Source organism: Abrus precatorius, unplaced genomic scaffold (genome assembly GCF_003935025.1).
Source record: "Abrus precatorius isolate BTA unplaced genomic scaffold, Abrus_2018 Scaffold2, whole genome shotgun sequence".
Lineage (NCBI taxonomy): Eukaryota > Viridiplantae > Streptophyta > Magnoliopsida > Fabales > Fabaceae > Abrus > Abrus precatorius.
The window spans coordinates 36560174-36581109 of NW_020874362.1; the positions used below are offsets into that span (position 1 = coordinate 36560174).

The 20936-nt window shown below is 28.3% G+C and overlaps 2 protein-coding genes across 2 annotated transcripts; both read left to right on the forward strand.

The window, feature by feature from the left end:
* The first annotated feature begins 13192 nt into the window (after positions 1-13192).
* LOC113859963 (probable WRKY transcription factor 35) lies at positions 13193-16509 on the forward strand. The gene is made up of 3 exons (XM_027492610.1): positions 13193-13746; positions 14455-14595; positions 15613-16509. The coding sequence occupies exons 1-3, from the start codon at positions 13193-13195 to the stop codon at positions 16115-16117; spliced, it is 1200 nt and encodes a 399-aa protein (XP_027348411.1). The 3' UTR covers positions 16118-16509.
* A 2932-nt stretch (positions 16510-19441) lies between these two features.
* On the forward strand, positions 19442-20464 carry LOC113859964 (polygalacturonase inhibitor 2-like). The gene has a single exon (XM_027492611.1). The coding sequence runs from the start codon at positions 19442-19444 to the stop codon at positions 20462-20464; it is 1023 nt and encodes a 340-aa protein (XP_027348412.1).
* Positions 20465-20936: the final 472 nt, after the last annotated feature.

Sequence of the window (20936 nt, forward strand, 5' to 3'; positions counted from 1 at the left end):
AATGTAGAAGATGCATGAACATAGTCACAATTATGCTGGAGTGTCACTTTAGAAAACTATTTGTTAGTGAATTAGATGGAACTGCATCCATTAGGAACTGGTAGATGATTGATAGAGTGGTCTCCAAAATATAATTTAAGCGTATAATCCTAATATGAAAGAGTTAGAATAGCATAGATTATAATAACCAGTAGCGATTTATTGTGCAACTGGTGAAGTATTTTAAATATTCCCATAACTGGACTGGCATGATTATCCAAACTGCACCAGGTTGGGCTAAGTGAGTATTTGGTATGTATACAGTTCATGTGGTTTCCAATTATTTCAAAATTAATTAAGACATTGCTGACCCAAAAAAAAAGTTTCTGAGGACATCTAAGAAGATATATATATATATCATCAGAAAAATATATTACCGTTTAGTTTGAATTAATTTAAATTTAAGTCTATATCCAATTAAAACTGGTTTCGACTTGATTTGATGATTTGGTTTTTTTTTTTAATTAAAAAAATTAACATAACATTTATATAAAAATATGATACATAAAAATAATTTTAAATTAATATAAATCAGACATACATATAAATACATTAGAATTATATATATATATATATATATATATATATATATGGATGAATGAGATGTTAATTTTATAAATAAAATTATGTACATAAAGTTTCATTTAAATTAGATTGGATCAATTTTAGAAGTGAAATCCAAAATTGATCCTTTTCAATAAAAAAAATCAATTTATGCAGTTTTTAATTAATTCAATTTTAACTTTTTGTTTGTGTTTTTGCAGTTTATTTTTTATTTGGTAGGTTTGCGAAAACTCTTAACACACATCACATAATAAATGAAAGTTGGCCCTGGGTCAAGGTATCAAGCAAATAAAAAGCGAAAGACAAAGAAAGAGAATGGCATAATCATGAAGTTTTTGTAAGGACCAACTGAGTAGGTAACAAATATTGCTTAATCGTATTATGCTTGGTTTTAATTAGAGAATTATAAAAAAAATTAATTTTAGACTATATTTAGGGGTTAAGTTTAGAAGAAAAAGGAAGAGAAAAGAAGAAGTTTAATTTTGAGAGTTGTTTAATTAGAAACAGAAGATTTTGAGAGTTTTTTTAAACCTCTAAAAGCTTTTAATTATTATATTGTATCTAAAGTATTTTTTGACTAACAACATTTTTAAACAGTTAACCAATTAATATACTATAGATATAGTTTTTATATTAATTATTATAATAATAAATAATTTTTGTTAATATATCAATCTATAAATATATATATATATATATATGAGAAATAATCTTTTTATATTGGTATAAATTTAAAACTTCTTATACAACTGAGCCTTTTATTTAATTTATATCTAATGGTTAATAAAGTAATTTATTATAATATATTGTATGTAAGTTAAATGAAAGTCTCAAATCAAGTAAGAGTTTTTAGACTTAGACAAAGATCTTGTCCTTATATATATATATAAATTAACCTAATTCCAATAGTTTATTTTAATATTTTTTAAGTATAATTATTTAAAAATTAATTATTTTTAATATTTTTAATTATTAAATAAATTATTATTTTAAAATTAATTTATTAAATAAAAAATTAAGCAGAAAATTATGATATAAATCATAAGTCCTTTTTTAAAAAATCATAAGCTTTATTTTTTAAAAATTATGAATAATTTATGAAAAATAACTTCTAAATCTCAGATTTTTTTACTTTATTTTAATAAGTTTATTAGTATAACTTATTTAATAAATAATTTATAATTTATCTTAATAAGTTTTAAACAAATTTTATATCAAAATACAATATATTAACTGATAAGATATAACTTTTATTTTATATTTAAATCGACTAAATGGACTTTCAAAAAATTGCAGAGAAGTTATGGCAAGTGTCTTTTTGAAATGTGTTTGAATGATAAGATATGAGTTTAACTATATATGATTACGTCTGAAATCTTTATTTCTTTCATGTAGAGTGTGAAAATGAAAAAGACAAATGCCAAAAAGGAATATGAACACACTGATATATGGCTTTTCTTGAACTTGAAATGCACTTAAAGGTTATTTGCATAGGATCCATAAATAATCCTCCCATTCTCTAAAATCTTCTAGCCCTTGGAAATAAAGTAATAAAGTCGTTTACAGCATGGGAAAGGACCACACATCCCAAATCCAAGGGCTTACTACATTTATTCAGTTAATTTACCTAAGAAGTTCCAGCAAAGACGACATGTATATTCAGAATCATGGTATTTAATATTTGCATAATATTTTTTTAATTTCCGTTCACCTCATCTTTTTATCAGGTCACTTGTATGTCACATGTTTTATTTTAACTCTTCTTCTGATATTTTTGACTGCTTAAATATAGACACACTAACCCACCTTCAACATATCTTAATTTACAGCTCCCACACGCTTACAAAAAAGTTTTTTATGTTGTGTTTTTACATTAGTTATAATTAATTAATTGATATAATAAAAGTGCAATAACATTTTTAAAATAACAAATTTTTTGGTACCGATTGTTAAAATAAATAATGTAAAAAATATCTTTAAACTTTCTAAAAAATAATGAAGCAAACAAGTAAAAAATAAAAAAAATAAGAAAAAGATTGAAATTTTAGAAATTTTTTTTTAAAATTTAGTTGAATTGAAAAATAAATAAATAAATTACATAAATTAAAATTTGTACTAAAAGTTATATTCCATTAGAGTTTATAATTATAAAAATAAAAATTTACAAAACATTTTAGACCGATTTCTAAATAATTAATATAAATAAGTAATTTGTACATTGGTTATTTTTAAAATTAATATAAAACACAATTTAAATATAATTTTTTACATAGATTGTTTCTAAAATTGATGTAAAATGTCACTTTTTAGATTAATTTTTTTAATTAAAATAAAAATAAATAAATTCAAAATATAATATTTTAGAGGTGCACGTTAACATAATTTAAAAATAATGAACATAAAATTTTATTTACCTGCTCAAAATTATATTAGTATTTTTTATTATATCACTGATAAATGTAAATTTTTATTTATATTCTCAAAAATAGCATTGTTAGTTATGCAGTTGACGAATATTTTTACTAAGTATATCAATAATTTTATCTTACTTTATTTTATATTTTTTTATTAACTAATTAGTACATGGTATTAATGAACATTGCATACTTTTTTTTATATACTTAATAAATTAAATTTTGAATAAATATTAAAAAAAACACACTCTGAATGAATGTGTTTGGTAAATTAATTTCTAACTTTTTTTAATTAGTTTTTAAATTTGTTTTGACTAAATTAAATATGTTTGGTTTAAAAAATTATGGTAATAGTATATAATGTTTTTAAAAACATTATTTTATATATTGTGTGAATTTATAACCTAACATATTAATTTTTGCTTTAATTATACATTTTTAACTTTTAATTTTTATTTTATTGTATTTGCTAGATTTATCCATTAGAAGTTATATCTGGATGATCTCTAAGGGAAGTGGTGGGGTTCTTATTTCCGACAGCCAGATACAGTTGCTACCCAGTAGGCTTAGCTGTAGAATTTTATGGTGGGTCTGGACTTTCACTTACATGCCACAAGATATTTCTTAACTATGCGTATCAAATGCATATCCTCCATCTCGTGACATGCAAATAGAACAATAGTTTTGAAAAGCTATAGTAATATTTATTGTCATAATATTACTACTGTGACAGTTCTTCTGATCACATTTTACTTAATGATTTCAATTGTTGTTGGAATTACTATCAATAATTATACCCATATATACATACCTCACGTCAACACCCATGAACGGACTCAAGAAAACCGCAAACCAAGCAAACTAATTAATGATACACACAAAATCACCTTATCAGGTTGCAAGTTGCAATTGCTTTATTTCCTTTAAAAATAATGCAACTTACCGATTCTGGAATCTGGAGTGCAATTTTGGATGATCTATCACTTAATTAGTTTATGTTCACCTGCCTTATGTTAATTGGGTCATCAGAGTGCGTTAATCATTTCGTGAAAAAGACAACAAATTAACAGGTCGCATATATTATTATCATAGCCGTTCAATCTATCTCATATACTATCCACTTCTATTATTAGATGAGTATTTTCTTTTTTAACCAAAACGTTTTTAAGCTTAGTTTTATATAATACCATGAAATGTTATTATTATGATTAAAGGAAATAAAGTTTGGGTGTAACGGTGAAGCTGGCGGTGAAACGATGACATCTCCACACGTTATGTCCTTGAAAGATTATTTTAGTTTATATGTTTGATTAGTTAATTTAATCAAAACTGGCAGTGCTCAGCAACTGTTTAACAGTTGGCATTTGAATTACAAATTAAGAACTGCTACAATTAGTCACAATTTAATATATATTTGTATGATATAGTTATTGTATAAGAGTATGACTAAATCAGAGGGCTTGCTTCACATGTTAGTTTGCTGAGGATTCTCATTGGGAATAGAAAATCCTTGTTAGATAGAGTATTTGTGGGACTAGAAGGAGAAGAATCCCAGTTCAAATTTGTTCGTTTGTGATGGGCATGTCGTGCCCAAACGTGAAGCAAGTGTTTCTATACCACGCTAACTGGGTCCTGATCTTCAGAATCCCCATAGAAAAGGTACTTCACACACAAGTTACTGAGGTTGAATGTTAGATTTTCAATTTTATTAACATGAGCCTTTATTTGATTTTAATTGAGGTGACCTTTAAAATAAAGATTCATGAGTTCCTATTTCATTAATTCATTTAGTGCACTTTACGTTCTTATCATATTATCTTTCTTTATAAATGTGATTTTATTATTCTTTATCATTTAAAAAACTTCAATTTTTTTTAGTTTCATTTTAAATCTCAATTATTTATATTTTAAAAAATTTACCTAAATCGAAGCTAATTGCTTATATTTTTATTTATGTTAACTATGATTTTTATATTTTATATTTTAAATATTTCATAAATTAATATTAAAATTATAAATTAGTTTTTGTAAACAAAAAAAAAAGTATGAAACCTGAAGATTTTCTAGCTAGAAGCAACTCCTTTTTATATTCCGATCCGCCCGCTAAAAATAAGTTGAAAGCCAACCATTTTGACAAATAATAAATGAAATAAACTAACAATATCATCAATTAATAGCTAAGGTCCGTGTTATATTTGAGCCTTATAATCATGTAACAGTATCATATCCGAACTTTTTGATACTGAATAATATTCACGGTAAAAACAACAACAATTATTATTTTATTTTATTTTACTTGCAAAATATCAGGATTCTAATTAAATAATAACATCTATTTTAATAAAAAAATTATTTTAAAAATTATTTTATTAAATTTAACATCTATATCATTTGATCATAACATATGCAGGTCTACATGCCGTGAAATAGAAAGATATTAGATTCAAATTTTTGCCTCATATAAAATAAATTTAAAAATATTTGATCTGAGTTCTTCATTTAATTTATATTTAAAAAATCTTGTTTCATATAGTTTTATATCTAAAATATGGTATCAACTAGACCAGGTATCTCATCTTTCTCATCAAATATTCGCCTTATTTTGAGAGATGAACAACCACATTATAGATAATTCATGCTCACAAAACATAAAACAAAATAAACAACACAATTACTATATCTTGCTTAAAATTTTATACTATTTCACATACTTATTAAACGTACATTTCTAATCGGACAACTTGAGGCTCTAGTAGCAGGTATTTATTAAAGGGATACTGCACAGACAAGTCATAAATTTAATTGAATGGCAACATGGGAAAATTTAATTTAATATAATTTGAAGCTTGTTCCAGTTAGGTTATATATCTGGCAAGTAGCAGCCAACAAAGGGGAAATTTAATTTTAAAAGTTTACAAACCTAGCATAAACTGTGGTGTTGGAAGACTGAGATCGAGGTGATAAAAGCTTGACCTACACGGATTTGAACTTGGATATACGATCTGGATGTAAAGAAGATAACGAAAAATATCCAATCCTATCATTCGGCAACATTGCTGCAAAGACAACCATTTGAAATCGTCCAATTAATCTTATGAAATATGAGATGTGTTAAAACATATAATATGATCGAAGCAATAAAATAAAGCCAAATGGGTAGAAATACTGTTCAAATTCACAAGCCATGATTAGTTTACTATAACAAATGTTAACGGGGAGTGAATGACTATATATCATACGATTATCACGTGGACTTGATCAGCAGTACACAGCTTGATTTGTAGCCTATAATATATAATTTGAATAGGAAATAAACAGTAACAGTTGTAGTTGGTCAAATAGTAGTTCTTTTGGAGCATATGATGTCAAAATCAAAATCCAGCATGACAGAAGGTTTTGATAAGAGAAAGAAAGTTAGGGGTGATCGTGTTGTGTTAACTATGCATATAATAGATTCTCAAAATGTCTCATCGAACATAATATTGGTCGGTGATTTCTCTTCCTGATCATTGGTCCTAGAAAATTAAGCTTGAATTTTTCTAATTGTAAACAAGATTAAAGCCACATATCCCCCCAAAGTAAAGGTAAAACAAAGGGAGGAAAACGTTTCAAAATCTCATTGTGAAATAACAATCAAAGCCCTGAAAAGTGTCTTCTTGTGCATGTGTCCCTATATTATTTAACAAGATAATTTAAGTATCAACTTCGAACGTCTTCAGTAGACTAGCCCAAATAACTGGCAGAGATTACCCTTTAAGGAAGATATATATAAAAATTGAAGCCAGTTCATTATATTTATGAAAGGGTAGATTAGGTTTTCTATTTTCTTTTATCATTGTCCTTTATAATTCCGACAAATATACTATATTAGTGCCCAGTTTATTGCATCCCGCAATCTAATCATAATTACTTTTAGAAGTTCAACTATCCTTAAAAGTGAGAAAGCCGTCTTAGGCATCTCAAGCATTCTTTGGCTCTTAATTATGTTCCTAATAAACCCGTCTAGTTAGATCTTTCATACTTTATAGTTCTGAATTATGACCTCTGAAAATGATGAAAATGAGCCTGATTCCCATTAAAAGTGGCTTCTGAAATAGTTGATATGCAAATAAAGAACTACTCTCAACCACGAGAAAATGCATATATACCATTTGGCTGGTGAGGTCGATTCATTTTGACTTTCAAATTGAGTAAGTGGACCGGGTTGTTCTCAACCACGCACAATTTTCTTTCGTAATAAGAATAATAATACACTAATTTGTCTTCAATTAATATTAGTTGCATCATTCCATAGTCATTTAGTAATAATGGAGATATACTAGCTAGTTGTTGCTACAAGATTTGCTTAATATATAACCATTCATATAGATAATGTATCTAAAATCTTTACAGAGAGCTATAGAAAAGTGTTTGGTGAGCGCTGAATAATGTCATGCCGAAAGGTGGACCAAGTTTTCCTTGTCCACATTTCTCTTCCGTACAACCAATTAAGAATCAATGTAAATATTATTCCATTGGTTTTTATTTATAAGAAAAAAAACTAAATTACCAGATAAGAAAAACAATTAATTTATATATTTTTTATTTTAAAAATACTTATAACATTAAATGATATAGTTGGTATAATTATTGTCTCGTAAACATATATTTAATAAAAAAATATAAAAGAAATTTAATAATTAATATATTTCAAATATATCATATATTTTTTATAATTAGAATAAAAAATATTATTTTTATTTTTATAGAAAAAACTAAAGAAAGTATTTTTGAAATAATTATTAGAACTTCTTTTACTATAATCAACAATAAATGTACTTTTTATTTTCTTTTAACCATTATATATTTCACTTTCAAATGATTAAATCAATCAAAATTTATCTAAACTCTTTTTTTTCTCTTCTTATTCATGGAACTTGTAAAATAATCTTTTATAGAAGTTAGCGGTCTTCATTTCTAACTTTGTAAGATAGATAATGCAAAAAAAATTTAAAAAATGTCAATTACTAGAAAATAAGAATGATGAATTCTTATGTCTTCCTATAAATTTAAAAAAAATAAGATAAAATATCTTTTAGAAAAGTTTTGCAAGCATTGTGCATCATTGATTGAGACTAAATGTTTAAAAATACAAGACAGAAATTGGTAATAAGTATTAAATTTATTGAATGACATATTGATAATTTGATGCATTTAGTTTTCTTCTCTTCTTTTATTCTTATTCACAAAACATAAATTTGTTTATTCTCTACCTTTTACCAGCGACTACAAGTTAATCACTGTCACTTTTCATTTTGCTCTATGACTATAAATTAGATTCATACTATTGAAAATTTGCAAATGGCAAAACTTTTTCTACTATATATGTACACACTAAAAAGTAGAAAATATTAGAATTTTAAAAAATAAAAGTTTGTCTAAACCCACTTCAAAAAGTCATATGAAATAAGTATATAATTCCTATAGATAGAAGTTTTATACTAAAAATTATCCTACTTCAAAGTTTACAATATCAAAAGCAATAAAATATAAAATTTTTCATTACTTTCTACATCAGTTCTTCAAAGCAACCAATGTAGAAAGTAACACTTACTACATCAGTTTATTTAAAAAAATGGGGTAGAAAATAGTCAATCTCTTGTCATGTTCGACTCGCCTGAGTCAACTCATTCATTGCAATCTCTTGTCATGTTCAACTCGCCTGAATCAACTCATTCATTGCAAAACTCCAACTTGTCCTCGATGACATCAACAAATTAGAATTTTATCCAACCTAAATGGAGTTCTGACCAAGTAATAATAAATACTTTTCTTTAGTTGGAGTGGGTCAAACATAGATATAGGTAACAAATAATAATTATTCAACTTTACTTGTTTTGAAAACAAACTAGTTGGAAATAGAAGTTAAGAGGAGAGATAAAAAAAAAAAAGAGAAGTTGTAGAGAAATTGAAAAATAAAAATAAAAATAATAGAAGCAGCAATTTACTGGTTTGCTCTTCATCAACTTATTATTAATTTATTATTCAAAATATTTACTTTAAAATTATTAAATCTTAATCATTCATTTAATATAAAATTAGATTAATCATTGACAATTAACTATATTTATTTATTAAAAATCATTACTTTATTAAAATTTTTACTTATAAAATTGAACAGGAGCACGTAAGAATATACCAACAAGAACAGCTAAGTGTTCAAATTATAGTCTTTATTAATATAATTTTTGTCAAAAATAAATTGTTAGTATAAATTATACTGATTTGTATTAATAAATAATGTATTACACTAACATTTGATGATTTGATAGTATATAATAATACTTCTACTAATCAAATTATTTTTTTATATAATATATTATTATGGAAGAATAATATATTAATCATAATACCTATCGAATATTTTTACTTTGATATTTTTTTAATAAATTCTATTAAAAATAATATTAAAAAATTTGTATAATTTAATTTTTTATATTTCAATAATAAAATGACTATTTTATGAGTTAAATAATAGTGATAAGTGAATATAAAAAAATTAGTTATGATAAAATGTTTTATTCAATTAAAATTTTAAATTTTATTAATAAAAAAATAATAATATAAAAATATTTACCTTAAATTAATTTAATTTTTATATAATACTAAATTTATAAAAAATATAATATGTGATATATTTAAATATTTTTATTTAATATATCACTTAACACAATGACTCTTTTAATGTCGTTGAAGAATTTATTTAATATCAAAAAATTTAAATATTCAAATTATTATCAAATAAATATCTTATTTTTTTAAGTTGTTTATTTTATATTATTTGTTAAAATATTAGACATCCGATTAAATTGGATCAACCCGAAATATAAGTTAAATTTATTAAAATATGTTTAATCAAAACTTTAAAACACAAACCTGTTAAAATTAACTTTGAGTGAGATTGAGTTAACAAAAAAATTTCAAATCTTGAACCAATCCATAATTTTTCTCAACTTATTTGATAGCAATCTAGCGATCTACTTATAAATATAACCAATTAAAGAAATAGGTCTATCATTAGTTGTTTTGAAGGGTGTCTATTTTATAAATCAAAACAATGAAAGAACTATAAGACCCTTCAACAAGCTTTTCATTGACATGTAACTCCTTTAAGAAATTAGTGAAATCTTCCCTTTCTATCTTCCAATTTTTTTTTAAAAATGAAATTGAACTTCACACTATCAATTTGAACTTAAACTCTCTGAACTCTCGCATTCCTAAATTGCTGTCATAATCTTCTTCTCCGTGAAAGGTTTTGTTAGTATATTATTTCTACTTCATCTAACTTCTTGAACTCCATATTCTCCAAAAAATGGTCTTCCCATTCTTGATTCTCAAAGTGTTTTTCACATTACCCTTTGATTGCACCATTATATGAATCATTTCAACTCTAATCTTCTTCCTTCAAGTTTTAAAGCTAGTATTTCATTCGCCTTTTTCCTTTTAATAATTAACACAACAATGAAAATTTTTTTAAATTGGAGCTCCATCCCTCAACCATGTCAGTCTCGACTTTGGCAATAAAAGACTATCCTTGGATGTAACCAAACTTAAGTTATTGATTATCACCCTTTCTCCTCTTTATATATTGATAATGGTCCATTTTTCCCCCTTTAAGCCCCATTTCTAATGCTTCTTTATTTGCTTCTGTAATCTTCAAATCCAAACTACACAATGACAAAAAAAAAAGTTTAAAATTGATGACAACCACAGTATCACCGAATTAAACGATCTTGAATTAGATTTCACACAATAAAAACGAAATTATTAAGGCACAAATAAGAATTGAAATAAGAAGAAAATTAATAAAAAGTAAAAATAGAATAGAGATGAAAAATGGCGCCACAATCGCAAGATTGATAAGCCAAGGAACGATCGCCACAAGAGTCTTAACTTCTTGATAAAATCAAATAAAATTGGCTCACTTAAGAACCTAGAGTCACACGCTCTCACAAGAGTATTCAATCTCAAATTGTATTCAAAACTAATTAAAAGTGTGTTTAAAAGAGCTTATATATGTCTAATGCTTGTAAACTAATACTAACCTAAACCCTAATGGGCTTCTTGTACCAACAAGCCTAAATTTAAATAAACTAAATAAAATAATAAGATTTTATCCTAAATAATAACTCAAAATAAGTAATGACTAATATTAAAATAAATAAACTAAACATAATAATTAAATCCTAATAAAACTCGTTAGAGTTCAAATCTTCCAAGCATATATAGTTGATTATCTTGGGCTTTTCTAACTCTAAATTGAGCTCTCTTTCAAATAAGATAGCAATAATCTTTTCTAAGTTTTTATTTATTCTTTTTGTCCTTACCCTTGTAATTGGTCCTTGAAACTCTTCTAATGCCTTCAAGTCTTTGTCTTCAATGGGTCTTCCTTGATTCTCATCAAAAATATATAAGTGATTCCGATTCCAAATTTTTAATTACAGTTACCCTTTTATCAATCTTTATATTCATCCATTACTCTACAATGAATTTTAAGTAGCGCCCTCCCTACTCCTCTCCATTATATAATTAAGCATATGAAATGATTTTAGCACTAATTACCTTTTTTTTTTTATCTTTAAGTAAAACAGCATAATAATTTGGAACACCACCCGTCCTCTAATCCTTATTATGACAAATTTTGTCATGTATGGAACCAATCTTTTATTATTATAACATATCCAAATTGCTCGTTAATGACCAAACTATATGATTCCACATATACTGCCACCTTATTAAAGGAAAATCAATTAGTATTGAGGTTTTGATTAACCCTTCAAAGCATTGAATCTCTTCTAGGGATCGGATCCTCTCCGGCAAGAGTTGTCTCCATTTCTCTCAAACAACAATCTGAGCCATCCATTACATTTTCAAATCCAGAACAAATGCAAGTCGTTGGATGCTTTTAATTCAATCCATATTTCTATACACTTACAAGGCCTAGGGTTTTATAAATAAAATTCATTAAATTAATTAAAAAATTTTAAAAGTTTGAATTTTATAGTTACAAAATACTGTCGTTATTATTTATCTGTTCAAAAACAAAAACAAAAACAAATACGCATGTTAAGAAATCTAATAATTTTGTTAAAATTATTTTTTAAACTTAATTATAAATTTATTGTTTATTAAGATTTTTTTATTATTGAACTGCTTAAATATTATAAATACTCTATATGAAACACATAACATTAATAAAAAATAATAATTAATATTATCTTAAACTTCTGCCTAAATAAATAAATATGAATAATTTTTCTCTTTAAATAGATAAATAAAAATAGATGTTAATAAATTTTTGACTAATTACTGTACTTCGATCTTGACTCATTCGATAGGTAAATACCCTACTCATTTTTATGGATACACGAGTCCAATTGTTATCCTTATATAACAACTTATTCAACACTTTACTCTTTTCTCTTCTTATTTTTCTTCTAAATTATAAAACTATGTAAATTTGATATACGAGTGGCATTATACAACGATGATATTTACTATACATCTACATATATAATATTTTCACTTCTCTTTTATCTCATTTTTATTTCTATTTTTATGTTATGTCACATTATATATTAATTTCATCTTTCATTTTACCTCTCTTTAATTCGTTTCTTTTTTTCTTTTCACCCGTACAAAAAAAAAAGAGATGTAGAAATAATCCTTTTTTTTTTGCCATATCCCACATCGTCGATTGTTTCATTAGTCCTACCATGTTTTGTTTTTATGTTATTTAAAATTGTTGCGTATGAAATGAAGCAATGGAGCCCTTTTGTGTTAAAAGTCAGCGTCCGTGTCTCTCAATTCTCTTCTGTGTGTGTACTTGGAAAAAGTAACAGTCAGTTTTCAACCTCCAAAAACCTGTTCACTTGCTTTTTCTTGCCTCTCAGTAAACCAGAATAAATCCCATTTCCTCATGACAAAGTTTTCATTCTCATAAGACGTAACCAAACTTACAACCCATATATATACGCATACAACTAAATTTCTAGATTTGCATGTCTCTTGTACGTCTGTTAAAGTCTGTAAATTAGACTCTCCAAGCAATCTATGTTTCAAAACATGACACTGCTTTCCTCCAACATAAATCTTTTTCACTGAGGAAAAGCATGTGCAATATCTTTGTCTCAATTATGGATAGCTATCAAGGTGATTTAACTGACATAATCCGTGCCAGTGGTGCATCATATCGCAGCTGCAGCACAGGCACTTCTTCATCTGAAGCTGCTCCTTTTTCTATTGATCACTGGCAGTTTTCTTCTGATTCCATGAATTTCTCTTCCATTTTGGAAGACCCTTGTGGTAACTTCGGTGATCCATTCTCAAACATGAGAGATCCCTTTCTATATGAGTTTGATGACATGCTTGGCTCTGCCCACTTTAACAGCGCAAGTTCTGTGGAAATTAGCAGTTCTGGGGGATTGGAAGAAGTAGCTTGTTTTGGTGGTGTTGGTAGTGGTAATACTTGTGTCTTGGCACAAAAGATTATGAAGGATGATATGATTCAGATCTCTTCCAATGCTGAGTTACCCATCTCGCCAGTGATGGATACTTTGTCAAGGGTAGTCAAGCCTTCTACTGTGGCTTCAGGTAAGATGAACAGTGCAAAGACCTCTAAAGATCATTGCTTGGGGGACAACACACAAGTGCAGATCTCATCTCCACGGTATCCAGGTTTTAAGCGAAGGTGAGATATTAATTAATTAATATTTAATTAATTACTGAATTAAATGGAGAACAGGTTCCAAGATTTGAGTTAATTAAATTAAGAGTTGAATTCACATTTTTTGATTAATTTTACATAGGCATCATAAATAAATTGGCAGATGGAATTAATCACATGCATCCTTGGGAACTTGAATTTTCATGAAATCATGGTGAGTAGGGTTTGGCATGAGTGAGATAATTCTTTTGTTTTTGCTTTCCAAATATGTTGGTTAACTGCCTCTGGTCCTTAGAACTAAGGTGATTGTAATTAGTATCATGGTTGAAAACAGTTCATTGTGATTAGGACTAAACATGGTGCACGAAGCCTTTATAGGTTTAATCCACCTGAAAAGTAGAGCTAGCTATATAGGTGTCACCATAACAGTCACATACTGAGCTTTCAAGAAAGTTTATGGTAAACTACTTTTCTTGCAAACCCACCTGATGAGTCCTATTCTTTGGATCATCAAATAAAACCGTATCCCCTATGTTGGCCACAAAACTTCCACTAGTTATTTCAGTGGAATTAAACCAAACCAAAATGTTTAAACACCCTGGGTTAATATGGTATATGGAGTTACTTTTAAACATTCTATATCTTATAAATTATGCGCGCGTGTGTAATATGCGTTGCTTAGTTAAAAGTTGAAGAGTGAACTGTGTAACCGATACTCTTCTCTACTTGCAGGAAGAGCCAGGCAAAGAAGTCCATTTGTGTTCCTGCACCAGCGGCTCCAAACAGCAAACAAAGTGGAGAGGTAGTTCCTTCTGATCTGTGGGCTTGGAGAAAATATGGTCAGAAACCCATTAAAGGTTCTCCTTATCCAAGGTAAGTTTGGTATAGGGTGATCTTTCTAGGAAATATCATAGTTATACTGTCAAACTAATTTAATTAGGGAAATAAAGTATGTAAAACGAAAAAACTAATGATATTGTATACATATTCATGATTTAAATTGAAGTAATTCATTTTAAATCAAAGATGAATAATCTTTATCTTTTTTTTTTTTTTGCACTTTAGATAAGTTAATGTATAAGAATTCAAGAAAAAACAAGTTTTAAGTGCAATACATGATAACAATTAGCCAAATCATTTTAGAAAAAACTATGGGCAATATTACAAGTAAATAGTGTAACCTTCTTAGTAAAATCTAAAATATTCATCCATTATACGTGTTTTCTTTTCTATTTTTCAATAAAAAAATACTTCAACAAAAAAAAAAACAGAAATTTTCAACTTTGAGTTATTTCCACCAAACACAAAATAACTAACAAAGAGAAATTTTAGTCTAGTAAAGAGAATTTTACTGCTCATAATTGTTACACCTAACTCTAATCCGATGTCTGAAGACCAGTAACTATAAGAAAAGGGGAAAAAGTTATATCATATCTCTAGAGATTGCTATTCATATTTGTATTCCTCCATTATTTCTTCGCACCTAATATGTGGTCTCGTACATTGAAGTTTAAAAAACATCTAGCTAAAGTACGACTATGTTAGCATATATGTCCTCATGAAGTTTTCTTTGACCAATTTTTAAAGAATTGTATTATTTGTATAATCTTTCTTATATATAACATCATTTTGTAATCACATCAATTATGTTATCATGTATATCCTCTTTTTCTTCTCTTTTTATTGTTAAAAAAAATTATGAGTAATTGAACATTTACAATTTCTCATTTTCGTGTACAAATAAATTTACTGTTCTCACGTCATGCAATTATTTTGGTCCGTAACATTTATGTCATTGCTGCAGGTGATAAAATTTCTTTTCTTTCTCGTTATGATTTGGGTATTGTTATATCTTTTCTCATCTTTCTATCTTGTTACCACCACATGTAGGGGTTATTATAGATGCAGCAGCTCAAAAGGTTGCCCTGCAAGGAAACAAGTAGAGAGGAGTAGAACTGACCCAAACATGTTGGTCATTACTTACACTTCAGAGCACAACCATCCATGGCCAACTCACAGAAATTCTCTTGCTGGTTCAACCCGTTCACAACTTTCCAAGAACAATAACGTTCCCGCTTCAAAGATTTCACGAACAACTATTTCTCAGCCCCGAAATGAGGAAGATCAACAAGAGGAGAGCAACAGTGACAGCAATGTGTCTCCACCAAATAACAGTGCATGTGTGAAGGAAGAGAAACACCTTGAGATGGAAGATGGAGAATTCAGTAAAGGAGCACTCTCTTACAAGCCAATATCTAAGGTGAAGTGCAACCAACTTGATCAGGACCTGTTTGCAGAATTGGGAGAAATTGAAGCACACTCGCTGAACCTATTTGATGATCAGCAAAGGGAATCCAAAGCTTTAGATTCATACAATCTCTTTGATTGGACCTAATGTTAACAGCACCAACTAATTAAGTGCCACCTCATTTGAAGAAGAACGTCATGTAATATAAGACCTTGAATGAAAAGCAACACCTCCCTCACAAAAACCTTTTTTCTTTTGAAGTTGATGGTCATCATGGGATTTGATTTAAAATATGTCTTGTGGGGGAGATTAATTTGAGATCAAAAAACCACTTTTCTTAATTGTTTCTACTTTTTTTTTTATTCCATGTCATTTAGCACCACAACAGTCTGGGAGATAGATTAGTGGAATAAAAATGGGGCTCTATGGCAGTGCTGCTTGATTGGAAGCACACCCAATGAGTCTCACACTCCTTTTGGAATATTGGTGGATGGGACAGAAAGCTAAGGAACAGAAGATTTCAACAGTTAGAACAATTAATTCCTAGAGACACATGATATTCAAACCCTCAGTGAGTAGATTGATAATAAAAGGATGAGGCTAGCCCATTCGTCTTTTCAAGTGGGAATTGTAAAGTTATTTTAAGCCTCTCCTTGCCGTGTTGGATTATTCTTAGAATGAAAAAAGAAAGGTTCCGAGATTTGAGATTTCCCTCGCCGATATGAAATTGACGTTAGATGATGAAGAATAAATAGGGTAGAACAATATAAAGATTGGTTCTTGTTCTCTTACTTATATAACATGAGGGGAAAACGCAATGCAATGCAATGCAAGCTTTGTTGCTTATGTTTCTCTTATTATCCGCTACCTTGTGTTCTTTATGTGTCTGTGTGACAATTTAGTGCTGTTTTTTTTTACTCCGCAAATAAAATGACAGTATTGCGTACATTTTTCCATGCGCTCCACAACCTATGCATGTAGCTTTCTATTTATATTACATCTATCGGTTGAATAGGTAACATATAAAACATAAAAATAATTTAAATCTTCTTACTTTTTACATTTATAAATTTTGTAAATATTAAATATTTTTAAAATAATAATATATACACTTTGTTATTTAATATTTATTATGTTCAATCCTTTTTACAAAAAGTTTTAAGAAAATCATCAAGATGAATAAAAAATGATTACATGTTATAATTTTATATTATATTCTAAAAATATGTATGATATTAAATAGTCAAATTAATGACTGATAAATTAAGTAATTAAATTATTTACTTATATAAGTACTAAATGAATGTCTCGTTAACTCAAATTTCATAAGGTATACAATGAATTTAATAATCAATATGTTTATATTTTTTAAATTACAACTAAAAAATATTTATTGTTAATTTTTATATAAAAATATTGAAGAGAATATTTAATAAAATAGTAAAATAACTATTAAGAAGATTATAAAAAAATATATGACAAAACTCAAATAACTATATATATTTTGGGCTTGGCAACATTTCCAAGGAAGTAAAATGTAGAGCTAAATATATTGTGACGGCTAAGAATCTAAATTGCTAATTGCACCTTCCTTGTCTATTTATAGATATAATATGAATTTATTTATAAATGAATGATCCAAACTGACACTTTTTTTAGTGGACTTAATGATGTGTTATGTGAAACTTGCACTTTGCAACACTAAATTCAAGAATAACTTATAATAATCTTTGGCAAAATAAACATGTATACCATCAGAGCAATGGTTTTTTAGTGATAATAACACCACGGCCCGCTTTGAAATCTAGTCCGTCGTTTAGCTCTTGAACCTGAATGGAAAGGATCCAAAAGGCCCATTTAGTAAATGGACTGAAGTCCAAGGCCTACGCTGTCACAGGTAACTTTGCCAAATTACTTTTTGTAATTTCTTATATTAGTCACACTATTTTTTTCATCACTTTTAAGATATTGAATTTTAAAATAATACTTAATATATTCTAAAATTATAATTATAGAAGTGTTTAAAAATCCTTCCAGAGTTTTAATTGCAGAGTATATAAACCATTCTTTCAAAACTTTATTTTTGAAAGATGATTTATAAATTACTTAAAAATTAGTTTTCAAACACGATGATCACTTTTGAAAATTGAATTTTAAAATAATTTTTAATATATTCCAAAATTATATATTAAAAAATAATATAAAAAATTATGAAACAAAAAAAATTGTGCAAAATTTTCATAACTTTTTTTAAAATAATAATAAGATTAAAGTTTCGAAATATTAGGGCAACAAATACTTAAATCAAGTATTGGAAATTGAAACTTACCTGGGACATGGGAAATAGTAATCTCTAGCAAGAGTGATATAACAATAATTTAAAACATGATCATCAAAATACGTACCATATTCACTCAAAATGCATAGAAATAAAAACACAAAGGACTTTGTCAACTTCAAGCAAATCAAATATTTTCCACTTGTTTGTTATCACCAGAGTAGAGCTTTAGCTAGACAAAACTCCTTCTTTTACTTATTCTTCTTTTGCTATATGTTTTCCTTTTCTACTCTATGCTGGTGTGACTGGTTTTATCAATATTATGACCTTGCATTAGCTGAATAGCCAAAAAGATCATTAAAAACATTGGAGATAGTCCTAAACCATTGGAGGTAAAGGATGAGAATGTTGACTGACTTTTAAGTAATAGAAGAAAAATGAAAAAAAAAATGCAAAAGAATGAGAAGAAGAAAAAGGAAACTGTAAGAGAAGAGAAAACACGATTTACATTTATTTAAGTCATTAAAAAATTGCACCGTTTTATAATATAAAAGGCTAATCATAATTGTAGAAAAGTATCTATGTCTATATATAATAATAAATTTCCTCTACTTAATTTTTACGTAAGATACACTTCTCTCATGTGGCACCTCTTCAGCCATAGTGACACTTTTGCTTACTCTAATAAATTATTTAAAAACTATACTTTTATGGCATTTTTGTATAATTTATTTTTCCGACAAAGAAAATAAAATAAAATAAACCAAAAAAAGTAGCGGTGTTAAAGATAAACTCTGGTGACATGCTAAGTCAACTTTCGTAGCACGACATGTCTCATCTTTATTTGTAACTTTTGTGGGCATGTTGGACTCAAGTTTCACGACGAGAAAGTAGTACATAATATATGTAGATTAAAATATGAATTTAGTATTCAGCCAATAGACATTAGACATGGTATTGTAGTACTGAACTAAGACCAGGTGAATCCACCGTAATATATAACAACTAGCAGCTTTCCGGCAATAGACATGGTATTGTACTATTGAAACTAAAATTCAGTAACCATGCGACATATCCCATTCCTATAAAGACAACCCCTTAACTATCCTTTCATTCTCCGCACCTCCTCAACAACAACAGACTCAAATCAAATCAAATTTCACCCCCGCCAATACCATCATCATCTTTCACCAATGACATCGGTGACCATTTCCCGCACATGCTTCCTAGTTGTAGTCCTCTGCACAACCATTTTAGCCTCTTCACTCTCAGAAAAATGCAACCCACAAGACAAAAAAGCACTCCTCCAAATCAAGAAAGAGTTGGGCGACCCAAACACGTACGATACATGGGACCCAAACACGGACTGCTGCGGCATCTGGTACGGCGTGGCGTGCGATCCCAAAAACAACCACCGTGTGGACTACCTTTTCTTCACCGAGCTCAACCTGTCCAAACCCTATCCCATTCCTTCCGCAATAGGTGACCTTCCTTACCTCGACATGCTTCAAATAAACCAAGTCCCCAACCTCACTGGTCCAATCCCTCAAGCCCTCTCCAAGCTCACAAAACTTCAGTTCCTCACCATCTCCCAAACCAACGTCTACGGCGAAATTCCAGAGTTTTTGTCCCAGTTAAAGAACCTTTTCAACATCGACCTCTCCTACAACAAACTTTCTGGCCAAATCCCTTCCTCTCTCTCACGCCTTAGCAAGCTCGAGGGAATCAGCTTAGACGGCAACACCCTCACCGGCTCAATCCCTCCCTCCTTTGGTTACTTCTCCTACCAAATGAGATATCTCACTCTCTCGCGTAACCAACTCTCTGGGACAATCCCTGCGTCCTTGGGGAGACTGAACCTTCTCGGTGTTGACTTCTCTTGGAATATGCTACAAGGCGATGCTTCCATGCTTTTCGGGTCTAACAAAAGGACTAATGAGATAACGCTGTCGAGCAATTCGCTGTCTTTTGATATTGGAAAAGTGGGATTGCCTTCGAACTTGTGGACGCTGGATATAAACAACAATCGCATCTTTGGGAGGCTTCCTCGAGGATTAACGGCGCTCCAGTTTTTGACGAAGCTTAATGTGAGTCACAATAGTCTTTATGGTGAGATTCCACAGGGTGGCACTTTGCAGGGATTTGATGTGTCTTGCTATGCTCATAACAAGGGCTTGTGTGGCTCTCCGCTTCCTAGCTGCAAGAAGGGAACCTAATATCTAATTTACGCTTCTGTGTAAAACCATGCAAGAACCAAGTCCCACTTGCATGGTTTTATTGGCAATTATTGCCTTTTGATCTGTGTTTCGGTTCCGTTTGATTTCAATGCTTATTATTATAACTGTTCAATTTCAATTGGAAGTTGGGTTTGTATCTTTATAAATGTTTCGTTTTATTAATTTTTATGTCTTTTTATATACACGTTGTTTCACTTTTTCTGTTTTCAATTTTTGAGACTTAATTAATTAAAAAACACATGAAAAACTAAAATTATAGATAATTTAAACTAAAAGACTAAGGGCACAATTAAATAAATAATAATAACTAGTTTTAATTTTATTTATAAAAATATAAATGTTATTGCAAATAATTTGTAAAAAAAAATCTTTAACTGATAAATTTAATTAAATTTTATTTGATAGGATCAAATATTTTTTATATCATCATCTAATCACAAACTATTTTTAT